Source organism: Helianthus annuus, chromosome 16, assembly GCF_002127325.2.
Source record: "Helianthus annuus cultivar XRQ/B chromosome 16, HanXRQr2.0-SUNRISE, whole genome shotgun sequence".
Lineage (NCBI taxonomy): Eukaryota > Viridiplantae > Streptophyta > Magnoliopsida > Asterales > Asteraceae > Helianthus > Helianthus annuus.
In genome coordinates this window covers 105,701,106-105,713,270 of record NC_035448.2, presented here as the reverse complement: position 1 = coordinate 105,713,270, position 12,165 = coordinate 105,701,106, and the positions used below count along the sequence as shown (strand labels likewise).

The following is a 12,165-nucleotide window of genomic DNA, read 5'->3' as shown; positions in this document are numbered from 1 at the left end:
ACGCCAACTGAAGGTGCACGAAAAGAACTATACCACTCATGATTTGGAGCTAGGCGCAGTGGTTTTTGCCTTAAAGATCTGGAGACACTAGCTTTACGGTACAAAGTGCACAATCTTTACAGATCACAAGAGCCTCCAGCATATATTCAATCAGAAGGAGTTGAATATGAGGCAAAGGCGATGGGTCGAGTTATTGAACGATTACGACTGCGAGATCAAGTATCATCCAGGGAAGGCGAATGTGGTCGCTGATGCCCTAAGTCGTAAAGAGAGAATCAAGCCCATAAGGGTTAGGACTATGGAAATGATAATTCAAACCGACCTTTCCTCACGCGTTCGTGCAGCACAGAAGGAAGCTCTCAAGGAGGGAAACCTTGAGGAAGAATATCTCCGTGGGATGGAGAAGATTTTGGTGCCAAACAGGGAAGGAACGTTGTGTTTTGAGAAAAGGATTTGGGTTCCTCTGTTTGGTGGTTTAAGAGAGGTTATCTTTGATGAAGCTCACAAGTCGCGGTACTCTATCCACCCTGGAGCGGATAAGATGTACCAGGATCTTAAAGATTATTACTGGTGGCCTAGGATGAAGGGCGATGTTGCTATATACGTGAGCAAATGCTTAACTTGTGCCAAAGTCAAGGCGGAATACCAGAAGCCTTCGGGACTTCTGCAGCAACCGAAAATTCCCCAGTGGAAGTGGGAAGAAATCTCCATGGATTTTATTACGAAGTTGCCAAGAACGCCAAAAGGCCATGACACTATCTGGGTGATAGTGGATCGCTTAACAAAGTCAGCACACTTCTTGCCGATCCGCGAGAAGGATCATACAAGCAAATTGGCTGAAATCTACATGAGAGAGATTGTTACACGCCATGGAGTACCTCTCTCGATTATTTCTGATAGAGATGGGAGGTTCGTATCGAGGATATGGCAATCCTTCCAGGAAGCTTTTGGCTCAAAGCTGAATATGAGCACAGCTTTTTACCCGCAGACCGACGGACAAAGTGAGCGGACGATTCAGACGTTGGAAGACATGCTGAGAGCGTGTGTGATGGATTTAGGCGGTAGCTGGGATAAGCATTTACCCCTGGTTGAGTTTTCATACAACAACAGCTACCACACCAGTATTGGTGCCGCGCCATTCGAAGCTTTATATGGGCACAAGTGCAGGTCGCCGCTCTGTTGGTCTGACGCAGGTGATAGACAATTGGTAGGTCCCGATGTAGTTCAAGAAACTACAGATAAGATCGCTCAAATCCGAGATCGCATTAGTGCGGCTCGTGACCGTCAGAAGACCTACGCAGATCTGAAAAGGAAACCTCAAGAGTTTGAGGTTGGGGATATGGTTTTGTTGAAGGTATCACCCTGGAAGGGTGTGGCACGCTTTGGGAAGCGTGGGAAGTTGAATCCGCGCTACATTTGTCCTTTCAAGGTTTTGGAAAGAATTGGGACCGTAGCATACAAGTTGGATCTACCTGCCGAACTGAATAATGTTCACGATACATTTCATGTATCCAATCTGAAGAGAAGTCCAACTCAAGTCAACGTTGCCATTCCTACCGACGAAATCCATGTTGATGGCACGCTCCACTTCGTTGAAGAACCTGTCGAGGTCACGGATTGGAAAGTTAACAAGACCCGCCGGAGCAGTGTCAAGCTCGTCAAAGTTCGCTGGAATGCTAGACATGGTCCTGAATTCACCTGGGAGCGTGAAGACCGAATGAAGGAGAAATACCCCCACTTGTTTCCTAAGAACCCTGCTTCTACAAGCAGAATTTAAAATTTCGGGACGAAATTTATTTAACGGGGGGAGAATGTGACAACCCTCACAAAACCAGGTATCCGTACGACTTAATTAACTATTAATTGTTGCCTAATTACTGTGCTTAACTGAGATTTATGATAAACTGCTACTTGATTATTGATACTTGTACATATCTGCATCATACTTTGATTTTCCGTCACTACATTATTTACTTACTGAACTCTAGTGACAAACATGATGCACAAAAGCACAGTAGCATTTGAACGGATAACCTATTGAACATGCTGATATAGCCAGCATCAGGCAAACACTGCCTCTAAAGGCCTGAATGAGCCAGAATTATTTTACTACACCCATAGTGTGTGTAGGGATACAAGGGTTGTATAACTGCGTCTCTAGGAATAAGATACAGAGATTGGATGTGCCTAAAACGTACTCTAAGCACAAAACACAGCACTTTTATCAACACACTAGCTTCTAGCTAATTAATAAAGTGCCAAAACATGAGGAAATATTCCTGACACTTTGCAGAATAAATTGTGTCGCTAAAAATATTATTTACAACGCTTAATGGATTACTTAAGCACTTTAACGGATTACTATCCGACCGAACAACCGGACAATACCCGGAACATAAAAATATTGCCAGAAATATTATTGGTATTTTTCTGAGCCAGTTAGGGTCCCTGATTACCCTAACACCCGCTTTATAGCGCATCAAACAACTAACGGGGTTAATCTCTAAAAGTAACCAACTTAATGTAACTAAACACTAACTGAACGATCGAAACCCAACCGGATACCCCCCCCCCCTAAAGGGATCGGCCAACTTGATGTGACAAGGAAGTACAAGCTTTTGATTATTATAATAGATTTCGTGGATATCTAGACGACATGGAACCGTTGGACGATAGCACTAGATTTTCTTTATAAATACCTCTCACACACACAAGATTACACACACACATTCACCAACTTCACTCTCCCTCTTGCTCTCCTCTCTCTCGGCCGAAACTACCCACACACACACCTCCATTTTCGAGTTCTTGTCTTGCCATTCCAAGCTCACACAAGTGTCGGGGATCACGCATTAGGAGCTTTGAAGCAAACGGAAGTTGGAGGACCACGTTCATTTGCTTTTATCCACGCCATTTTCGCCAAAGATCTTCCCTAGCCCCGAGCTAGAGGTATAACATTTAAAACTCGCTCTTGATCGTATCTAAAGTGGTTAAAAGGATTTTTAACGGTTGAAAGTCGGTAACCCATCTTTTGAATCTATAAAGTCTACTAAAACTCGAATATTGTTGGTTAAAAGCATATAACGCGTGTAAAAGTCGTAGTATTCGAATATGTTGGTTGTAGAGACCCGATCTACGATGTGGTGGCTCTTATCATTGTTTAACCCGACTTTGTTAAGATCATGTATCTTAACATAAGCTTGTTTCTAGCGGTACGAGGGTTAAAAGGTGAAACTCCACCACACGGGAAACATGAACTTGTGTAAAAGTGTTTTGACATGAAAAATAGTATTTAAAACGAGCCGATCTACGTATGTACAAGTGGTACATTCGTAGAACCAAGTGTCGAGAAAATCATGTTTTATATAAGTTGGATAACATGCTAACAAAGATGATTTTTAAACTACAAGGGTATAGAAACTTGTGAAACGAAAGATCCGACAAAATAACAATTTTTATAAAAGTTGTCGGGAAGTTGTAAAGGAAGATTTGTTCTAAAAACGGGGTTTTTACAAGACTAATTTATTTTATACATAGATCCACTAAATATAACGAGATCTACACAATAGTTTTTAGAAAAATTTCAAGTTCATGTAATAATGCGATCTTACATACAAGTTGGCAAGTATGATTTGTTGAAACTTGTTTAATGTGTTGGAAATTGATTGGTTGATTTAAAAGAAGTGTTGAAATGATTTGTAAAAGAAAATGATACGCTTGAAAGCGTGGCCACCTCCAGTTACAGGGGAAACTCTGGCGAAATTTTTCTAAAATCTAACACTTAGAATTATTTACAAGTGTTAGAGTTATTTTTGAAATGTTTACAAAATATATTTCGCCATGACTTTATCACAAATATTCGGAGGTGGGATTTTCACAAAACTAAACGTGATGAATATATATTCGGTAAATATATTTTTCACAACACTGTTTATGATTATTTTGTGAAAATGTATAAATATTATTTTTAGTGTAAAAATAATATTTACAAACATTGACGAACCCAAAATAATACCAACGCCTATACGACAAACATATAAGTTACAACGGTAATTACTATTACCACTAAATCGCCAAAACGTAACTTACGCTTTATACGGAAATATTCATAAATGCGTATTTTGTCAACGTATTATTTTGGAAAGTATTATACGAAGAGAAAATATATTATTTTTGAGAAAAATAATTATATTTTGGAATGAGAAATAAAATATATTAAGTGAGACTTAATATTGTAAACACGCATGTATTAATTCCCCCATCCTTGGGAAGGAGATTTTTCTACCAAATATGTACAAGGAACAGTTGTCTAACTGCTTCCCAAAAATTAAACTATAAAGCTAAAGCACGGCCATCCGTCTAATAGAATTAGCACATGTAGGTCGTTGCGCAGCAGTTGGATATTTGGATTACTTGGTATTGTGACGCACTCACTGTGAGTTCATGTCCCCCTTTTCTCTTAACTGTTTTCAGTTTTATAAACTGCGGGGGTGAAATACATGTTACTATGATTATGAATACTTGATACATGGTATGGTTAGCGTAAGGAGGGTTACTACTTAGATCATGTGAGTGGGTAGGCGCAACTTGAGGCCATTAATTCTCGTAGTAGGACCGAGGGACAGGAGCGGTAGATCTATCTGGGTGTAGCGAGCTCAGCCCCAGGTCCAGCGGAACGGACCTCGGGGTGACTTAGTGCCCGACGCATAAATCCGCTAGGTTTGAGTCATCCCTACTTGCACTTCACACATATCAATGGCCTTGCAAACCATTGGTGATCTCTTTTTCCTTATTTGCTACATACCAGGTTTTTGATAAAGATAAAGGTTTATTTACTCACTTTCGCATGAACTCGCTCAACATTATTGTTGATTTTTCAACTTACATGTATTTCAGGAAACTAACGATCTGGCGCGGTATGGCTTGTTTTCCGCTGCATTAGGCCCGAGGTCATCCAGGGTTCGAGGCTTGTGACTCTTTTATAACCTTTAAAAGACCAAAATACCCCTACGGGGCGTAATTTAAAAGACCAAAATACCCCTACGGGGCGTAATTTGAGTTTAAATTCGTTTTGGGCATAATAGAAGGTATCTTACTGATGTCACAACATATCTAAGGCCTATTGACTTAGGAAACCTGTATATGACTCTTATGGTTACCCGTTACGCATATTTCGCGTGCGGTTCGGTTTATGTAACTAGTTTGCATAAATTGACCGAAACGGGTCAAACCTTATCATTTTTGTCTCAAAATCCAGAATGTGTTTAGTTTACCCATATTATACAAGTCTTCAAACTTGTCGGGTCTAAATCACATTCTATTCTGGTCTCCGCTTAATCGTTGACGTGCTGTCGTAGTACACGTAAATTTAATCCAAATAACAACTAATAGATAGTGGTAAATGGGTATCGAACTCAGGGAGTATGTGGAAAATGTGTTGATTCTATAGCTTCGCACTTTAACTATAATTAACCTAATATGCAGAAAATAAAGATCAATGATTTGGATTGTTTGTTTGTTTTAGAGAACTAAATTACTAGCTACTTGCAAATCAAAATTGGTTGTTTAACAGATTAAGAGAGAATGACCATCTTAGGTTCCTGTTTCCATTAACAATTGTGCATGAATCCAACTAGTAAGAGTTACCTAGACATAACTCATGCATAAATGTTTGTTGTGATAAAAGGGAACGAAGTACTCGGATTATAAACGTGAGGTTGTTACCCGATGATCAATTAACCAATATCCAACCCTAACCCTTCCCGTGATATCTCGATTGTCAACGACACCAAGAACGTACGATTTAGACTATGATCAAAACATCAATTAACAATTTACAATCAAACATTCATGCACCATAATAAACATAGCAAACATACCAAGTCTATTATTCTAGAAATAAAGATTCATCACACAAAAGTCATAAAGAAACCTTCACCTAAGATGATCACCGAAAGTTTAGCTGGACATTGTTTGGTGGATCATCATAACATCAAGATTGAAGTTCATATGAATCAAAAGACAAATCGAAATGTTAGAAATTGTTCACAAACACTTGCCAAAGCCAAAAATCGCCCTTGAGCTCCAGAGAAATGTCCAATGATGAGATAATGTGAAAAGGCACCTCCAAAAACGGTTTTAATGAGCAGTTACGAGTTTTTCCATCATCTCCACCGTAACTTACGGTACCCACCGTAAGTTACGGTGGACATCAAATTGTTACGACGATATGCTACTGAGTTACGGTGGAGGAATGTATGTTCAGGGGCTACCCTAACTTACGGTAGCCACCGTAAGTTACGGTGGACCCCTGAATCTTGGGTTTTGTTTCTTCTTTCCTTCCATGCATGACCCATTCCACTCCAATCCGTCAAAAGCAGCGTTTTATCCATTTTTAGCTCCCGAAACGTACCTGAAACATGAGCAACCGTAGTCATCTAATTCAAGATAATTATGTGATCAAGTGAGGGATAAACTCGTCTTTTAACATCATTAAGGGTTGTCCTATGGACCACCCGTCACATCCCCACACTTAACCGTTGCTTGTCCCAAGCAACTCATCAAACCATTTTCAAAACAAGCGATCAACATAAATCAAGCATAAACATGTAATCATTTTACTACCCCTTTCTTAACACCCAAAATAATGCACCCCTCGCTATGTCTCTCCTCTCGGCAACAAGTAAGCACTAGCAAAGATAAGCTAGACACACAAAAGGCCAACGGGTGGGTCACAACTATAAGCTTGTACCTAAATCGGTCCTCCTCCTACAAGTGCCAAACATGAATGCAAATCAAAGGGGCTTAAAGGTTGTAACAAGGTTAGGCGAATGGGTAGGAAATGGAATATATATGTAGTAGCGAAAACTTAACCCGGTCTTTTATTAACAATGAAATAAACTAACAAATACCAAACTTAAACTGCTATGTACAAGACAACGCAACATCAATCTTTTTTTTTCTTTCTTTTTCATTGCTTTTTCCATTTTTCTTTTTTTTTTCTTTTCTTTTTCTGATTTTTTTTATCAAACAAAACTATCAAAGCAACCTTCAACATATCTACACACTACTAAATAACTACTACACTATAAGACCGGGTTAAGTCGGGTAAATTTTTAGGAACTAGCTAAAGGGGTAACAAACAATAGGCTTTAAGGCATAAAATGGGCAACTAAATGTCCAAACCCCCGCCCCTCTCGCAACCATGCTCATATATATAATTAATGAGGTCCAACCCCCCAAATCCCACACTCGCACTCACCAAGACGAGGTTACCTAATTGCCCTTATCCTTTATACATTCACATTCAACTAAGGATTCAAACAGTATTAAGGCACAAGTTCTAATGCACCCCCACCCGTAGTCACTCTCATCAAAGACAAGTATTATTTATTTACATATGTGGCTTCAACTCTCACCAAGAACAAAGGGTATTAAGGGTTGCCGGTGCATTATTTGGGGTTAGTCCAACGTGTTCAAATTCTCACATTATTTTGCTTGATTTAAAATTTTTTCAAAAACTTCAAAATTTCCTCCCATCCCCACACTTGGGATACATTGACCCCAATGTATGGTTTTGAGAAGATTTGATCACTTAAACTCTTTAACATCACCCAAAAGCTTATACATTCAAACCACAAATTTCTTTTTCGTATTTTCCATTTTATATTTTTTTATATTTTTCTTCTTTTAAACATCACACCATCAACTCTTCCAACCCAAAACATAACAACACAAACTAACACCACCCAACCACCCGACCATAAATATAATAAACCAACAAATATTCACAAAATATACAAGAAGGAGCACGACCTGACTAATAATAGCGCGGTTGAGGTGGTCCGAAAATAGAAGACATCATCTCGTTCCATTCTCCGAAAGCAAATGCGCCGCTACCGCTTCCACCTTGTTGCGAAGCTCCTTGTTGTTGACGCGGGTCTACCCACTGTGAATGATGCAGCGGCGGGGTTGGATACGATACACTACCATCGTATGGTGGTAGAGACGCATAATCCACGAGAGGTGGATCCACAACCACGGGCTGCCTGGCATGCCAATCCGCATGCAACCTTCTTGTTTGATCATCTTCATACCGGTTATTCATCTCTAGCTCATGGGAGTAAGCATGTGCACTCATCATCGTTTGTTGATCAAATAAAGTACGCTCCAAACCCGACCATAACTCAAAAACGGGTGCCGGAGGACGTTGGTTCTCAATCACCTCTTGCATGGTGCCATCGTAAGCCCAATTCAGCTCGTATGAGCGCTCCGTGTAATCATAAAAACCGCCACCATAATTCCTACTTGGGCCCCCTTGGCCCACTTCCACATGCTCACCATGAGGCTCATCCGCATAATCCTCATCACCACTCGGAGGTTCCGCATCACTTTCCGGTTGGTAGAAGAGCTTTTGCATCAACTTTCAATGCTCGCCATCTTTGACCCTCCGATTTGAGCTTATGATACCTTTCCGATTGGGTGTAGGTCCACCCGATACCCATCTTTGAAATCTCAAAAGGCTTGTGCCTTTTCGCTGCTCCTCTATCCTCCGATGTGATTGCCTTAAACTGCTTCATCAATCTCGTGATAATTCGGCAATACCGGATAATGCTCCTCCCCAATTTGTTCCGGCAAATCCAAAGATGGTTCATAATCAAATACCAAATTGGAAACCGGGGAGACCCATTGAGCAACGAATATAGGACTAGCACTTCCGGGTATCTTACTTGTTCCTTATCTCCTCTTCTTGGAATGACATTCAAAATGCAAATCGTTAGCAGCAACTCTGCTTCAATCTTCAAGTTCTTCCGGTACAAGATGCCACTATAAGTACCGGGCAAGAACAAAGCCGCTAACATGTCATTCCAACGCGGATGCTTCTCCGGTTTGAGCAAAAGATCATCAAGGCTAGGGATCATGTAATCACGAGCAGGTAGATTGTCGTATTTCCCCAATTTCCGTAGTGTATCAAACGACATTTCCACCTTAATCCCATTAACTTCACCCGTCAACTTCATCTGTGATGGCCTATCGTGTTTGTTGCACTTGAGGGTTGCCATCCATTCTTGTATTTCATCCATAAACAGGTTCTTGTTGTCCTTATCATAACAACTGAGAGCCGCCTCCCATCCTAAGGCTCGGAATTGGGCAAACACAATAAACGACCCAAATTCAACCTCTCTCACCTCCCTCTCGTAGATGAATGCAGCAACCTTGTTTTTTAATCTGTTCATACTGTCATGGAATAGTGTCGGCTGCCACGCATCCGACTGCTCATCTAATGGACCCGATTCCCACCTTGGCTTGTCAGCCGGGTCCAACTCCATCATCTCTGCCTCCTCACTTTCACTTTCACTTTCACTAACTCTCCCCAAATATTGCCTCTTCTTTGGTTGTTGTTCCGGCTGTTTGCCTTTGCCTTTAGACGAAGAAGACGAACTAGCTCCCGCTCTTTCCTTCGTTCTTACCATTTTCCTACACACATTGCAAAGCAAACAACACAACCAAACACAAAAAGTTAGACCCTTTTCTCCAAAGCATCCCCACACTTGCTTGTTACTATGGTTGTAGATGTTAGTGAACAAAAACTTTATAAATCTTTTTCAAAAATTGGGCATGGTGTCTCTACAATGTAGAGATTCCCAAAAGTTCACTACTTTACATCAAACCTACATCTACAAACCATAACAATGTTCAAATAACTATTTTCATGACACAATCTAAGAACAAGCAAGTGGGTATGAACAAGTAACAAAAATAACCTTCCTTCTCACAATGCATCATTAAAAGTAACAAACAAACATCACATACCTTGATTTGAAGATGCTAGAACACACGTGAAACAAGAACTTCAAAAACCCCCCAAAATTTTCAGCCCTAGGGTTTGTGATTCGGACCAGAAAACGTCGTTTTCTCACAAATCTCTTCTCAAAATCAGCAGGTACGTGAAAAATTAGTCAAGATAGACCTAGATTTCACTTGATTTGGCTAAGAATTGAGAAAGATATGAAGGATTGAAGGTTGAAGAAGGTTATGGAGTTGTGAAGATCTTGTGGGACAATTGAAAGTGATAGATGAGGTTTGTGGTTAGGGGAAGATGAAAGAAAATGAGTGGTGAGGGGTTAATTCACGTGACCTGATTATTATTATTATTAATTTTTTTATAACCGTTGTACACAAACGACGCATCTGATCGCCAGGTCTACCGTAAATTACGGTAGGCACCGTAATTTACGGTGGAACCTGGCAACAAATACCTACCGTAAGACAGTAGGTTTATACCGTAAATCCCCCAAAATTTTTACCCCCACCGTAACTTACGGTGTAAACTGTAAATTACGGTGGCCTCTGGGCCTTTTCACTTCGCCAAAAACATTAATTTTAAGTGTCTTTTTTTATATTTTTTTCAGTTTTTTTCAATTTTTTTGTGTTTTTTAAATTTTTCAAAAACATGTAAAAATTACCCTACCCTTTCAAAAGTCCGTGTTGTCCTCAACACAATGTTAGAGCAATTCGTGACCCGAATGTCCCCACACTTGTTTCAAACACAAGCTTCAAGCGAGTACGGTAAATGTGCAAACTATACAAAACAAACAAAACTAAATGCTAACTATTTACATTACCAAACCTGGGCCTCTCATGGTTGTTCCTCATCGACCGGGCGTAAGATGTAGCCCGCTTTGTCTAACTCCAAGTTGTTGATGTCGGTCCCTTCCAAGTATGGCTTTAACCGATGACCATTCACCGTTTGTTGTTTATTTGTTTTGCTCATCTTGGATATCTACATCACCAAACCTCCCAACCCGCCGAACGACATACGGGCCCATCCATTTGCTTTTAAGCTTACCCGCAAACATCTTGAGCCTTGAATTGTACAACCAAACCTTTTGACCTACTTCAAAGGTTTTCTTCCTCAACTTTGCATCGTGTACCTTCTTGAGCTTGTCTTTGTAAGCCGATGCACACTCATACGCCTCGTCTCTAATCTCTTCTATTTCACTCAATTGCAACTTCCTCATCTTTCCCGCTTCATCATAATCCGCATTTACCGTCTTGATCGCCCAATGTGCCCGATGTGCTAACTCTATTGGCAAGTGACAACCCTTTCCATACACCATCCAGTAATGTTGTGCCAATCGGAGTCTTGTAGGCCGTTCGGTATGCCCACAACGCATCATCTAACTTGCTCGACCAATCCTTCCTATCCGTTCTAACCGTCTTCATGAGAATTTCCTTTATTTCACGGTTGGACACTTCAACTTGTCCACTCGTTTGCGGATGGTAAAGTGTGGTAATCTGGTGATTCACACTATATCGCTTCAACAATTTCCCGAAATTAAAGTTCTTGAAATGCGAACCACCATCACTTATAATAACACGCGGAATACCAAAACGGGAGAAGATGTTGGATTGAATGAATTTACAAACAACCGAGTGGTCATTTGTTCTTGTTGCAATAGCCTCAATCCACTTAGAGACGTAGTCCACCGCCACCAAAATGTATAAAAAACCATTGGAATTCGGAAAGGGACCCATAAAGTCAATGCCCCATACATCAAATATTTCCACAACCAAAATTGGTTGTAATGGCATCTCGTCCTTCTTTGAAATGCTTCCCATCCTTTGGCAATTTACACAATTCTTGCGAACTCACATGCATCCTTGAAAATTGTGGGCAAATAAAACCCACATGAGAGAACCCGATAACCCGTTTTATGCCTGCTAAAGTGACCTCCACATGCGGATGAGTGGGCATATGTCAAGATTTCCAACACCTCCGTTTCGGGCACACACCTCCGAATAACTTGATCCGGCCCGATCTTAAAAAGATCCGGTTCATCCCAAATGTATTGCTTCACTTGGACCATATATTGTTGTCTTCGCTTCTTGGTCCAATGATTTGGAATGGCGCTCGTGGCTAAGTAATTTACGTAGTGAGCATACCACGGTGCAACAAAGGTGGAAACGGCTAGGAGTTGCTCATCGGGGAACCTTTCATTTATTTCACTCAAATCGTCAATCCCTTCCACCGGGATCCGAGACAAATGATCCGCCACTATGTTCTCACCCCCCTTTTTGTCTCGGATCTCTAAGTCAAACTCTTGTAATAACAATACCCACCGGATTAAACGGGGCTTCGCATCTTTTTTCTCCATCAAATAC

At 40.6% G+C, this 12,165-nt stretch overlaps 1 protein-coding gene across 1 annotated transcript; it reads right to left on the bottom strand.

Annotated features, from left to right (window-relative positions):
* Positions 1-10,757: 10,757 nt before the first annotated feature.
* On the bottom strand, positions 10,758-11,622 carry LOC110924019 (uncharacterized protein K02A2.6-like). The gene is made up of 2 exons (XM_022168064.1): positions 11,218-11,622; positions 10,758-11,105 (listed from the first exon to the last, which is right to left on the bottom strand). Exons 1-2 carry the CDS (start codon positions 11,620-11,622, stop codon positions 10,758-10,760), a joined length of 753 nt encoding a protein of 250 aa, XP_022023756.1.
* Positions 11,623-12,165: the final 543 nt, after the last annotated feature.

Coding starts and splice junctions, on each gene's coding strand:
- LOC110924019 (XM_022168064.1), bottom strand. CDS start 11,622: ATGGGAAGCATTTCAAAGAAGGACGAGATGCCATTACAACCAATTTTG. Junction 11,106..11,217: donor AGGAAATTCTCATGAAGACG/GTTAGAACGGAT, acceptor GTGTATGGAAAG/GGTTGTCACTTGCCAATAGA.